The sequence below is a fragment of the Gadus chalcogrammus genome, chromosome 9 (assembly GCF_026213295.1).
Source record: "Gadus chalcogrammus isolate NIFS_2021 chromosome 9, NIFS_Gcha_1.0, whole genome shotgun sequence".
Classification (NCBI taxonomy): domain Eukaryota; kingdom Metazoa; phylum Chordata; class Actinopteri; order Gadiformes; family Gadidae; genus Gadus; species Gadus chalcogrammus.
Genome location: NC_079420.1, coordinates 18166812 through 18181654, shown reverse-complemented (window position 1 = coordinate 18181654; position 14843 = coordinate 18166812). Strand labels below are relative to the sequence as shown.

The 14843-nt window shown below is 49.2% G+C and overlaps 1 protein-coding gene across 1 annotated transcript in view; it reads left to right on the top strand.

The window, feature by feature from the left end:
* cmip (c-Maf inducing protein) overlaps positions 1-14843 on the top strand; it is a 30316-nt gene that overhangs the window by 7439 nt on the left and 8034 nt on the right. Inside the window, exons 2-12 of the mRNA XM_056599093.1 lie at positions 3583-3708; positions 4750-4800; positions 4956-5117; positions 7983-8024; positions 8375-8437; positions 8839-8919; positions 9228-9331; positions 10306-10410; positions 13258-13395; positions 13529-13837; positions 14228-14293. Of these exons, the coding sequence (XP_056455068.1) occupies positions 3583-3708; positions 4750-4800; positions 4956-5117; positions 7983-8024; positions 8375-8437; positions 8839-8919; positions 9228-9331; positions 10306-10410; positions 13258-13395; positions 13529-13837; positions 14228-14293 (1247 nt within the window). The remainder of the gene's footprint in view (positions 1-3582; positions 3709-4749; positions 4801-4955; positions 5118-7982; positions 8025-8374; positions 8438-8838; positions 8920-9227; positions 9332-10305; positions 10411-13257; positions 13396-13528; positions 13838-14227; positions 14294-14843) is intronic.

Sequence of the window (14843 nt, the reverse complement as noted above, 5' to 3'; positions counted from 1 at the left end):
GCTGTTGGTATACAACAAACAACTGTATTGTCACTGTATACTCGGTAGAGGGCCACATCGTTGGAACACCAAACCCCGGGGGGATGGGGGAATCCCAGGCATGAGACCCAACGCCAGAGCAAGGCAGTTAACAGGGTTGTGGGATTTGGTTCGGGGCAGCAGAATAGTGCGCAAACTATGCGTGTCTATAAAATGTTGCTGGCAAAGCAACGCTGGGGTAAGGGGGGAGGGGAACATTAGAGCATCATGGTGAATATAAGTGTCAGATTGCACTTGCAGGATGCACTTACTCATATTGGAACGAGTCATTGTCTAGAGCGCCTTGTCGAGTGCGAACAAAAGTGTGGTTTGGGGGTTGTGAGTGTAATTGGCCTTCATCTCACAATTGATCAATCCCTGATATTATGTAATAAATATGTTGAAGACGGCTTGTCAGCCCTTGTCACTTGTGAGTGCAGTGCTGTTACCCCGATCTGGCAAACACACACACACACACACACACACACACACACACACACACACACACACACACACACACACACACACACACACACACACACACACACACACACACACACACACACACACACACACACACACACACACACACACAAAATCTCATGCATAGTTAGGCATTTCAACGTAAAATCATTGCCAGTCAGACACCATGACAGCAGCAGTTATGGAACCAGATGATGTATAGTTTGTTCATAAATTATATTAAATTGTTCCAAGATTGATTATGGCCTACAGTGCCTTATCTTACAATAATAATATACACAGCCAAGGTTTAGCTTGTAGTTGTTTATATTTGTCGAAAGCTTGTTGGCCTTTTTCTTGTAATTGTTCAAAGTATGATGTTAAGTGTGTTCTTCATACTTTGACCGCTGGCCCGATGCATAGATTAAAATATTCACCAGGTGCTGGTCTTCAAGTTTGTTAGTTGGATTTAATAAATCCAAATAAATAAGCCATAGCAGGCTTCTCTATTCAACAAAAAGAGAACTGGGGCCTCTTATCGTTCAGGGAAGTGATTCTCAACGACAGCCATGTTGTTTGACCGTCAACGTCATAGATTAGCTTGGTGTGTTTTCACCAGTTCCTTAAACATGCTGTGACTCTTAGAGTTCTTTGCATGGCACGCGGGATGTTTACATTGGTTTGGCATGACGGGACTGTGGCCGGTTGGGCTTGCGACAGAGAGAGGCACTAGCCTGCATCAGCCAATCCCCAGGAAGATGTAGGTCACCGGGGGTGAATTCTTTGGTTTGGGAACCGGCCTACTCATTAAGAAATGCTTTGTTTTTTGTGGATGATGGGAACATCTCAATTTTATACTTTTTTTTTTCTTTTTTTTAATATAGCTTTCTTATTTTGCATTGCCCGTTATCTTCATTTTCTGATCTGTGCTGTGTGTTATTTCTATCGCTGAACGTCACCAATGTAGTTATTAATACCGTTATATTATTAATACCCGTAACAGCATGCCCTTGTTCAGAGCATGATCGAAACACTGAGCGCGACACACTCTTCTTAAGTGCAGGCAGGGTAGGTTAATAAGAATCCTCTGCTCTGGCCATGACTAGGACTGGACCAGGCACTTGTGTCACTAATGTGACACAATAGGTGTGTCTTATCATCTCTGTCTTCCTCGCCAACCTACCCTATAGTGTCGTGATCACAGACAGACGCACCTGGGTCGGTACATGTTTCCTGATTTGACACATCACGACATGTGAAGACTGTGGTCATATTTCATCTCTCCTTCCCCCCCTAGAGGTGCTCCCCCTGCTGGCAGCACGCACTCACTCCACGACGGTCAAGTGCAAAATGGTGGAGTTTGTGACAGAGTGAGAAAGCTGTAGGCACCTGTTGTTCTAATCTATGTTAGGTCTCGTGGGGGAAGCGGCCCCAGCTCACGCCCCCGGGGCAGATGATGTTGATGCACAATACGTGCAGTGTGGATCCTTCTCTCTGCCTACTTGAACAAAAAATATTGTTGCTCTCCTGAATCTGAGGCGGGTGCGCCGCCCGTGACACGGGGACCATCCCTCGTTGGGTGAACGTCTGGGCATTCCAAAACAACAGCATTTCTTTATGTCTTAACAGCCCACCTCCCAGTAGACGGTCGGAACGGCATAAAAAAAAAGTTCCGTTTGGTTGTTTCTATGGCAACACCGCAGTGAGGAGATCAGATGAGAAGAGCAGCGCGCCGACGTGGAGGATATAGGACATTAGAAGGAGAGAGAGAGAGAGAGAGAGAGAGAGAGAGAGAGAGAGAGAGAGAGAGAGAGGGACCTGGGCAGGCAATCACTGCACACTTTGTGCAGGATGTAGTATCTATGGCAACCTATGTTAGTTATCAGAATGTTGGCCTCTGGCCTCCTGCCTCTCCCAACAGCCTCTTCCAACCGTATGCCTCTTCTCCCTCTTCAGAGACGCATGGATCAAAGTTTGCCTAACCTGTTTCCTTCCCATGTGTCCGAGGTCAGACCTAGGCACGTGTGCCTGAGTCCTCAAGCACATGAGCATGACACACACACACACGCAACTTGTCTGCGGCATATTACCATATTGCCCAAAAGCCATTGTCAGATTTCAATACAAACAACGTTTGTATTGAACAGCGGGACAATGGGCGCTTACATCATCTTGTTCTCCAGAGTGGATCATCTGCCCGATCGTGTGGAGTAGAAATATGAAGGGGGAGGAAGGGAGTGAGAGAGAGAGAGTCAGAGGAATAGAAAGATGGAGAAAAGAACATGAGAGGGGGAGGGAGCGAGGGTGGGAGGGGCGAGATCGGTGGACGTTCAGCACTCAATCAGCAGAGAAATTAAAGGAATAGCGTGTTTGTTGAATAGCGAGAGGGGGGCTCTGCGGGATAACTGGCAGTTTTTTTCACAGACAAGGGAGATAAGCAAAGATAGACGACAACCAACGACAACTGAGATCCTCGATATCAGAATAGAGTCCATGACAACTCATTTCTTTCTATCAATCTATCTTATCGCATTATAAATCTATTCTTTTTGTGGCTAAAAACTGTCACAGTGCATTATCGTTGAAGGTCATAGAATACGGATGACATCCCTCGAATGAATATCTTTGACGCGATTGAGTATTGTTGTATCTCTAGCGATCATAAACTGTCTGGGTTAGCCAGTTCTTTTGTTAAAATAAACAGCATGTGCTGTACTGTGCTCTCTCTCGCGCTCTCTCTCTCTCTCTCTCTCTCTCGCTCTCTTTCTCTCTCTCTCTCTCTCGCTCTCTTTCTCTCTGTCTTGCTCTCTTTCTCTCTCTGTCTCTTTCTCTCTGTCTCTATCTCTGTCTCTATCTCTGTCTCTCTGTCTCTGTGTCAGTCTCTCTGTCTCTCTGTCTCTCTCTCTCTCTCTCTCTCTCTCTCTCTCTCTCTCTCTCTGATATTGACATCCGTGTGGAAGAGAAAGCGCTTGTGGCGATGGTGAATCGGTTTCCGTGCGGGCTGTAGGCCTGCGAGTGTATGCAACGGCGTGTGTGTGTATGATCCATAGCATATGTACAGCCGCTTCTGTGCTCCAACGTATCCCTCTCTTTCCCCATCAGCCCACCGGCTACATGGAGAGCGCCCTGTCCTACAGCACCATTGAAGACCTCCAGCTACTGGCCTGGGACAACGCCCCCAAGTACTGCGTACAGCTCAGCTTCCCTGGAGGAACTGTCCTGCTGCAGGTACCACAGGCCGGGGGCTGTGGTGGGAGGGTCTGGCCTACTTCTCAGCCTGGCTCAGGGATGGCCCAGTGGGGGTTCTTATGGTCCATGTCCTTTCTTAAGGATGTAGGATCACAGCCACTCAACCATGAGAGTATACCCTTTCCACAGAGGGGGGGGAGACCAACACAGGTTATAAGACATGATGGGTCTGCTCCTTTTATGTACCAGGGCATGGCAAGATCATAAAATCAGTGAAGTTAAGTCTACTAACCGTGCCCTGGTACATAAAAAGAGCAGAGCCATAATTAGAGTTATGGAGGGGGGGGGGGGGGGGGGGGGGGGGACTTTTCCGGGTTCTGGGGACTTAAGATAAATCAGCCCAGGAAGCTATGTCTTCAGTTGATATCAAAATATGTATAATGTATGTTTTAAATGTAGCTCTGATGGATAGAAAATTATTCATTAGTAGTAGTTATAGTATTATGAATATCTGTGTAATTTATTATTGTGTGTTAAATCTTGTTGTGTGGGTTCAATCTTGTTAAGAATGTACAATGTATAGATAACCGTGGTCAAATGCTATTCTAAAATAATAGAAATTGTGGTTTATATTTGTGTATTATGGTCATGCATACTGATATGTAGTCTACCTTATATACCTGTGCTGTGAGCAGGGATTTGGTACAGCCCAGCCTCTCTTTTGGCGATGACCAGGATTATTCACGCACTAACACGCTATACCTTAGGCTCTCTAGTGTTGAATACGGAACACATGTTCTTTAGATAAGGTATCAGCTAGCGAGCGGGCAGGACGTTCGAGTTCAGACACTCTTAAAGTCCTGCTCGAGTGTCTGAACATAGCTTTCCTCATTCAAAACATTCTGCTAAACATATACAGCGTGAACCTTTTGACAAGCAACCGTCAAAACCTCCGCCGGGGCAACCGTAGCAGGAGCAGCGATGAAGAGCTATTGTGCCGCCTGGATTTGCAATATGTCCTCAAGCATGTCATGGACCCAACCTGGTTGTGTGTGCGTGTGTGTTTGTGTGCTGCGATAGGCTTCCAACAGCTACCTGAGGGACCAGTGGTTTCACTCCCTGCAGTGGAAGGTGAGTTCATTAATTGATTAGTCTCGTCTTGCCTATTAGGTTGCTAAGTGGCTGGCCCAGCATGGGCCTGAATGGTTAGCCTCAATCATTTCCTCAGCGTGTCGGTTCCAATGTGTCTGCCCCCCCCCCCCCCCCCGGTTCCCCACAATGTACAGAAAAAGATCTACAAGTACCGCAAGGTGCTGAACAACCCCAGTCGGTGGGACGTGGTGCTGAAGGAGATCCGTGCGCTGGTGGACATGGCGCTGACCTCGCCGCTGCAGGACGAGTCCATCCACCAGGCCCCACTACACATCATCTCCACCCTGCTGGCCGAGGTAGGGGGTCCACACACACACACACACACACACACACACACACACACACACACACACACACACACACACACACACACACACACACACACACACACACACACACACACACACACACACACACACACACACACACGTACACACACACACACACACACGCACGCACGCACGCACGCACGCACGCACGCACGCACGCACGCACGCACGCACACACACACACACAACAATGCAAAAGTCAGTATTATTTTACAAGGGTAGGTAGTGGGTTGTGCTCCTAGTGAGAGGTCTGGGCCCAGGGATGGAGCGTTGGGAATGCCCACCCGGGTAAACATAGAGGCCAGGGACTGAGACACAGTAGGTACAGCCAGTGAGGGGCTAACCCTCCATCCGTCTGTTCGTCCACAGCCCCAGTGCGTCGCCGTGTCATTAGCAGTTGGTTGCTTGAGGGCGGTTTGAATGTTAATATGCCCCAAGTCCACACAAGTCAGCTCCCGATGCACCCCCAACCCCCCCGGGTGTTGGGGGTGTCCCTGGCTACATGCAGACCTCTGAATGGAACAGCACCCGGGCTGCAAGTGATGACGTTCACAAGTCCACGAGGGCACAAGCACAGACAGGAACACGGATTGAGAAAGGGCTCATATAAACCTCTGGGATTAATTAGCCAGAGTAATTACCCAGAGTTGGGTAATTGGGTAACCCTCCTCCTCTCCTAGGCTGTTGTGGGAGTGGCCGCTGTTCCAACACCAGGACACCACATAACCCCCACACCAACCCCTCGCTGCTAGCCCAGAGACCCTTTGGGGGGTCACTCTGCCTTGCCATGACACTCATTGTCTCCGTGCTCTACCTGTCTATAGTAGCCCACCAGCTCCAGGAAGCTTTTTAGCTGTCTTTTAATCAAAGGTTTTGGCAAGCAGGGGATGCTCTCCTATTTCTTCTGTTGTGGCCTTACCCTTCCTCTCTGAGTGGTGTGTCCCAGGTCATTGGCCTCGTCTCGACCCAGCTGGCGCTCTTGAGGATTGGCAACAAGCCCAGCTTGTCTCCAGGCTCTCGATACCGATTGCATGTGTGGCAGGTGTCTATCCCAGTCAACACCGGAGGAAGATGTCATCAAGGTTGCATTGTATCGCTGATGGATGTTATGCATCATTCTCCGGAATGTGTTTCCCCATGTATCCCGATAATTAGGGCTTTGTACCATCCAGAGTAGCGAACACATTCTTGTCTTAAGCTCGGACTGTGAGTGGGTCCTCAATGGTTAATGTTTCGCTAAATGTGGCGATGGTAGGATACGCACCCCTGGCTGCAACGTCTGAACCATCTGGGCCTTTCGTTGGACTTGGTCAGGTTTTGATCATTCCATTGAGCTGTGACTCTTCGCCGAGGAGACCACACTGCCCTTCCACTGTGGAGAGGAAACCCAGCAATCCCTTCTGCTGACAAAGCTTCTTGGGGTGTGGCCAATACTGGTGGTGGCACACTGTCCTCTGTCGCCTCTGCGGTCCCCCTCTGCCGACGGGGATTCTCATCCTGGCTTTCTGAGGTGGAAACCATCGCCGTTTGGCCTGTCGCTCCTTTTTCCTTCCGTCGGCCATCCATTACTATGTTGTGGATTGTGAAGGATTTCTCAGTTGAGAATCCTTCACAATGAGAGACGGCGCCGGTTGGTTATCGACCACCCCAACCCATGTTGTTTGTTTTCCTTTTGGTGTTTTAAATCTTCCGTATCCCTCCCTTCTATCCGTACTATTTGGGCCCAGCAGGACGTGTCGTGGAGAGCGGTGTCCGTCAGTGTTGGCCTAGTCTCTCAGCTAGGTCTTTACCTGGGCAGTTTCAGGCCATGTGTCCATAGCTTAGTTTGGATAAAAAAGGGAAAGGGAGAGGGCAAGGCTGTGTTCTCACTGCGTGGTCTTGATCCAGGGGAGGGTATCCCTTTGTCTGTCCGTTCGTCCACAAATCCAGTCTAGTCCTCATGTCGTAACCAGTCGTTTCCTTGAGGCAAGGTGAATGTTACCGTATTTTCCGGACTATAAGTCGCGGTTTTTTTGTAGTTTGGCTTGCCCTGCGACTTATATTTCGAAGCGACTTATATGCCAAAATTGTGCGTACATAATCCTCGGCCGCAAGATGGCACCGTCATTTATTAGGCCTACAACTGAACGCTGCAAGCCTACTGCACCACCGAATAAATTAAATTCTCGTCGTCATCGTCCTCAATGTCCTCCGGTTCAACCAAAGCTACCCCAGCCTTAGCTGCAATTTTGTGCAACATAGCTTTCACACATATCACAGCGCATGACTTGGCCGGCGAAAACTGGAGCCCTCCGCTGGACTTCCACCTCCCGATCGTGCGCTCAGGTTTAGGACCGCGGCGCATACGCGTCCGGTGGAATCCCGGTGTCACTGAATTCGGTATACTCTCAGAACTACGAGGGACCGACACACCTATATTGCTATTGCAATTTTATTCAGTCTCTCCAGACTAAACGTTCTTGTTTAAATGTTTAAAAATAAATGCGACTTATACACCGATGCGACGTATATATGTTTTTTTCCTCGTCATGGAGCATTTTTTGACTGATGCGACTTATACTCGGGAGCGACGTATAGTCCGGAAAATACGGTAATATTACCAAATCGCAATGATATTTCGTTCGGCTTGTTTTTCTCTTGCCTAATTTCTCGCGGCACCGTGTTTCGTGCACATACACTTGTGCCTCGACATACATCAACACATGCATACACATTCACATAAACACACCCCTAAACACATTCATACATGCATTCATATATTACATACATTCACTTTTAAACATGCTCACTGTAATGTCATTTACATTCTCTGTTTCTGCCATGTTTTCACAGAATACGAAACTCAGCAGTCAAGATCATGAAAATATCATTGTGGTAAGGTCCCTATATATTACTATTTGCATGGCCTATTGTTACTCATATTTCCCTATTTGCAATGCGTAAGTGCATACTGTGCTCTTTACAAACATGAGATAGCAAATGTTTTCTTGCCTCTGCAAGTTTGGTCCCTAACCCTGCTTTCCCTTCGAACAGTTTAATGGTTCAGATGGTTCCGTTCTCTAATCATGCTTCCGTTCTCTAAAGTGAAAAAGTACATTTCTGCTGTTTCCTTATTGACAATGAAACATAATCAGCCATTGTCAGTAGCTTACAGTAGCTGGATAAAAAACAGATACTGCTCCATAATTGTTCATATGTGGGTTGTATTTGATGTGTTTCCATAGGCAATTGCTCCTCTCCTCGAAAACAACCACCCGCCACCTGACCTGTGTGAATTCTTCTGCAAGGTGAGCGTCCTGTTCCCGTCCGCTAGGCCCCTGCCTCAAGCATCTAGTCCTCAGGAGCTTCAAACAGAAACAGAAGGAGTGTTGTTTGAAATGACAAGAAAAACATATTCTCTAACCGCGTTGATTTCCTGTTTGACACGTTACAACACCTAAGGGGAAAGGAAGTTCTCTGCAATGTCAATGTTTAACTTGTGAAGAATACATCCCATTGCTGGATAGATTGTGTTTTGCATGCGCAAATGTTTCTTGTAACTCTTCTCGGCTCTGTTGCAAATATATATATATATATAAATGCAGTTTATGCAGGGTTTGTTTGCATTGTTCATATAGATACACCTTTATCTGGGCACTTGGGCTTTTTGAGCTGCTGCCTCATGATGCATTTCTCCGTTTCTGAACAGCACTGCCGCCAGAGGCCGCGGTCCATGGTAGTGATCGAGGTGTTCACCCCCGTGGTCCAGAGAATACTCAAACACAACATGGTGAGAGTCCATGCCCTGCCAGCTCACTGGCTGAGACCTCCAGGGGGTCCTAAATGGGTCCCCCTCTCTGCCATAATTCTTCCTTCCTTCTGCATTTTCTATTTATCAGAAGCACAATCAGGAAAATGGATTTGAAAGCGATATTCCTCTTCAGAGTCGACAGACATTGCAAAGGGAATTAAAAAGATAACATTCAACATCAACACTGTATCAATAGAATCGATGCTGAGATAAAAGTGTACGAAAGTAACCGCTACCTAGCCGGTGTCTTCCTCACACGTTGTGGTGCTCTGTCGTCTGCCCATCAGGACTTTGGGAAGTGTCCCAGGCTGCGCCTCTTCACTCAGGAGTACATCCTGGCTCTGAACGAGCTCAACGCTGGGATGGAGGTGGTGAAGAAGTTTGTTCACAGGTGAGGAGCAGCGCAAACACACCCAGACGGCGTAGACAAGAACACATTCAGGGTGAGGGAGGGAGGTAGTAGTTGGTGGCGCAGTAGAGAGTGTTGGGTTGTCTCTACTTTGTTCACCGCACATCCGGGTCAGTTGGCGACGGGATTATGTATGGTTTGAATGGATGTGAGCTGGGTGATTCTCTGATTAAATGGTGTCCCATTCAAGCTGGTATAGCCTCAACCTGTGCTAGCCTAAACCGGTAATTAGCCTACACCTGTAGCAGCCTCAACCAGTAGAATCCTAGGCCTGTTGCAGCTCCAACCTTCAGTAGGCTAAACCTGTTAACCTGTAGAAGCCGTGACCTGTAGTATACTTAACCTGATGCAGCCTCAACCTGTAGCACCTTAACCTGTAGCAGCCTCAACCTGTAGCAGCCTTAACCTGTAGTAGCCTCAACCTGTAGCAGCCTCAACCTGTAGCACCTTAACCTGTAGGACCTCAACCTGTAGCACCTCAACCTGTAGCAGCTCAACCTGTAGTAGCTCAACCTGTAGCATCTCAACCTGTAGCAGCCTTAACCTGTAGCAGCTCAACCTGTAGCACCTCAACCTGTAGCAGCTCAACCTGTAGTAGCTCAACCTGTAGCATCTCAACCTGTAGCAGCCTTAACCTGTAGCAGCTCAACCTGTAGCACCTTAACCTGTAGCACCTCAACCTGTAGCACCTTAACCTGTAGCAGCCTCAACCTGTAGCAGTCTCCACCTCAGACTATTATTAATGAGGGAAGCCCTGGAGGATTTCAGTCCATCGGGGTGCAACTGTGCACTTGATTAACTTGTATAGCTAATGTGTGTGTTTGTGTGTGTGTGTGTGTGTGTGTGTGTGTGTGTGTGTGTGTGTGTGTGTGTGTGTGTGTGTGTGTGTGTGTGTGTGTGTGTGTGTGTGTGTGTGTGTGTGTGTGTGTGTGTGTGTGTGTGTGTGTGTGTTGCAGCATGCACGGGCCGACAGGACAGTGCCCGCACCCCCGTGTCCTCCCCAACCTGGTGGCCGTCTGCCTCGCCGCCATCTACTCCTGCTACGAGGAGTTCATCAACAGGTGAGCAGCGCTCAACACCCACCACAGGCGTCATTAGCACGCTAGCATGTTAGCACGCTAGCACGTACCCGTCCGTCCAGCCGTGAACCTCGAGGAGAGAACGGGGAGGCCTCAACAGGCCTCTGTGGCCCGGTGGCCATGTCCCCTGTGAACGGTTCGTTCTGTCCAGACCTGAGAGCCGTAGGGGAACGCGATCCATGCCCCTTAATCTCTCCGTCAGCTCATTTAATCCCTCCCACCCTTTCTTCTCCCCCTAGCCGGGGAAACATCACACACACACACACACACACACACATGCAGACATACACACGTACACACGTCAGGGACAACTCGTCCGGCAGGTTTACACACTGGTTTATCTGGACACAGACTTGGTTTATCGCCATTCATTTGCTTCGCAGGCAAATTTAATCTTTCAGATTGAGTAGTGGCATCAATAGGATATCTCTGCGGAGTAGGAGTAGTTTCGGTTAACTTGAGAAAGTCCAGTATAGTAGAGGCATGAAAACCCCAGTTCACCGGCAACTTAATCTATTCTACTTCATGAGAACTCAATTCGTAATTGCAACGTTTAACCACACACTGTGGTATGCCATTTACTTGAATAACTAGTCATAACATCCTGAGTGAAGAAAGACTACACTACTGGGCCAATGTAGTAAATGACGATATCCGTTTGACATCCCCCCGCGCCCTTAACCACTCTCCACTAAGACAGAAGCAGGGGAGGGGGGGAGAGATGAGCACATCTTTCCTCTTGCGGGCCCCTGAGAGTAGCCGGCCACTGCTGCTGAGGGACCTTATTGTGTACAGGCGTGGCCATCATCTCCCCTGGTGGCAGCGGGCCCCGGGGCCTTTTGTCTGGCTGGTTACTGCCATGCCGGGGTCCCACCGGTGGGGACGGGGGCTGGGGCCAGGGAAACCATGGCGGTTTACCTTTATTTTTATTTTAAATAATAGCTGAAAAACAACTAAATGACAGGCTACGCATTGTGTATTATTATCGTTGTTTGGTTGTGCGACTAGAAATTAGATGGAATATAAAATAAATTAAAGTTCTGTATCTGGATGAAGAGAGTTGAGCAACACAAACATTGGGTCATTTCCTTCATGTGAGGTAGGAAACCAGAAAAATAGTCTATTATACAGCGTTTCAGGCATAGAGGCATTTTATTTATTTTTACTGTCAGTGAATAGCACCGAGGGAAGTCAACGTTTTCTTTATATCTAGTGAGAGCGATTATGTCGTAAGTACCAGTAAACTTAGTAAGAAGATCTAGAAATAGAAGGCATAATGCTAGCTATGGGCTAACTTAGCCTCTCGGACAGCAATCAGTGCAGTTGCAAATGAGTGCCTGCAAGTATAACCGATCGTGGTGTGACATTATTTAACCATCAATCTACCCCAAATACGACCAGACAGATGTACATTGAACACATACACAAAGCACATCGTCCAACCCGGCGGATGCTGACAGACAGCCCACAACAAGCCAAACGGCGGGTGTGCTCTCTCTCTCACCCTCGCACGCCCGTACACAATCACTCCAACTAATACATCTCCAAGGCTAGGCTGCTTCAATAAGACCACAACTAACCACGAGGCCTTCATAACCATGCAGTATGCCGAAGCCGAAAAGGACACACGCACAGTCGCACACACTCATCCTATGCAAAACAATCCATTTTATCATCAACATTCAGTCACTGCAAAGATTTAAAGACTAGCCTCTTACCATAAGTTAGAATGGACCCAAAGTATGTGATTGATACAGTCTGGTTCGACTTTCGCTTGCTATCCGTTTTTAGTATGACTTCTCAACATAACGTCTTTCTTGTGGCATTCTTAGGCGCACATGGCTAATTCGCATACGCGCACAGGATTGGCTGGCTCCGCAAGGAAAATAATAGAACATATTTAATTATCTATCTATCGATCTATCTATCTATCTATCTATCTATCTATCAACGCATGGGTCTAGTTTTAATGTGATGTATTTTGTGTATGTCCAGTCAGACTTGTCTTCTCCCTTGTTCTGTGTGGTGTGAATAGTGGTGTGAAAAGTGAATAGTGGGGAATAGCCCCCGAGACCGAAGGTTTATTTGTTGTTATCAGCTGTCAATTTGCGATGAAAACAATATCGAGTTTGAAATGTCAATCATGGGATATTGCCCAATATCCTGAGATAGCGAACCAATCAAATTGCGCTATCTTAGGAGGTTCACGTGTAGCATATACTAACTATATATAATATCTATGTATGTATCTATGTACCTGTATAATCTGCTGAACACTCTCTTACTAGTCTCTACTCTCAAGGGTCTCAATGCGGCTTTGGTCCGTGTCTCCCCACGCGACGTCCTGCAATGCAATGCATTCTGGGGGAAATGAAAATCAATGGCAAACCGCTAAAATAGCATTATTTACATTAAACATTAAATACAATAAATAACAGCTTAAATCTTAAATACCAACAAGCAAATTGCACAAATTAGTTGGAAAATGAACCCTGCAACACAGCCTTTAAACAGGGTTCGTTCTGCCAGGGTCAAAGTGGGACCCCTGATTCACTGGATGTCTTCCCCAGACTAAAGAGCTGATTATGGTTCCCAAGGGGGTTTATGGACCCATTACGTCCTTGCGGACCCTACGTGCGTCCACCGCAAGGGCCTGACGTTCGCTAAATTGTCACCTTCTGTTCAAGGGCTGTGATTGGCCCGCTCACTAAAACCCGACACCGAATCAAAACAGGTTCGCATTTGCGTCGAAGCGTCGGTGTGGCCGTCGCGTTGCGTCGGTGTGGAACCATAACTGAGCCTTTAATGTTCCCTGTTCCCCCCCCGCAGCCGGGACAACTCCCCCAGCCTGAAGGAGATCCGGAACGGCTGCCAGCAGCAGAACGACCGCAAGCCGCCCATGCCGCTCCGCCTGCTGCGCCCCGAGCCCCCCGCCCCGCCCCCCGCCGTCGGCCCCCTGCTCCCCCTGACCGCCGCCCACCCGGGGGGCCCTCCCCCGGAGCCCCAGCCCCCGCCGGCCCTCGCCCCGCTCTCCAACGGCAACCACGCCCCCGCCGCCGCCGCGCAGGCCCCCGTCCCCCAGGCCCCGCCGTCCGACGCGCACCCCGCCGGCCCCCCTCCCGCCGGCCCCGCCCCCCTCCCCCGTCCAAAGCCCCGCCTCGCCGGCCCCCTCCGTCGTCAACTCCAGCGAGATCCTGGTGGAGCTGGAGCGCAGCAACAACTCGGCCAACGCGCGGCAGAAGGCGGCGGGCCGCGGTGGCGGAGCCGGGGGCCGCGGCGGGGGCGGGGACAGCGTGCCCAGCCTCATCGACTGCCTGCTGGTCAGCCCCGCCCTCAGCACGCTCTCCATCCAGCTGCCGGCGCAGGCGGACCGCGTGCTGGGCTGCTTCGCCCTCATCCTCAAGATGCTGTGAGTGCTTTCAGACGGCGGCCCGGCCCTTAAGAGGCTCAGGAGAGGAGGCGGCTCTCTCTGTCTGATGAGTAAAGTGAGGGGGGGGGGGGGGGGGGGGGGGGGGGGGAGTCGGTGGAGCGAAAGACCACTGTTGTAAACACTGCTGGGGAGGACGATGTAGGTGTGAAACCCAGATGCCTGTTGAAATCACAGGGTTTGATCGATTATTTTAACATTCCACATTCATTTGGGGAAAGTGAAAAAGGCTCCTTTGACTTTCTCCTAAAAGTAGACATTTGTCTGATATCCTCTCTCTCTCTCTCTCTCTCTCTCTCTCTCTCTCTCTCTCTCTCTCTCTCTCTCTCTCTCTCTCTCTCTCTCTCTCTCTCTCTCTCTCCCCCCCTTCAGATCAGACTATGACGACTGGCGGCCAGCTCTTGCCAGCCTTCTGCAGCCCATTCCCTTTCCGAAAGAGTGAGTACACACACAGGCACACAAACACACACACACATCCCTTCCTCATTTTACAGAAGACCAAACAATAGACAGGCTAATACAATTTGATTAACCTACTTTGAATGAGGTCTCTCTGCCAACACCCACTCCTATCGTTAATATCTCATATATTTCCCCTCCTCTTTTCACCTCCTCTTCTCCCCTGTTCTCTCCCTTCCTCTCCCCCCTAACTCTCTTCCTCTCCTCTTCCCCTCTACTCTCCTCCTCTCCTCTCCCCCTCTCCTCTCCTCTTCTTCTCCTCCCCTCACTTCCTCTCCCCTCTCCTCCTCTCCTCTCCTCTCCCTCTCTACTCTCCTCCTCTCCCTCTACTCTCCTCCCCTCCTCTCCCCCTCTCCTCTCCTCTTCTTCTCCTCCCCTCCCTTCCTCTCCCCCTCTCCTCCTCTCCTGTCCCTCTCCTCCTGTCCTCCTCTCCTCCTCTCCTTTCCTTCTCTATTCCTCATCTCTTCCTCACCCCTCTCCTTTTCACTCCTCCTCTCCTCTCCTTATCCTCCCCTCCTCTCTTTTCCCT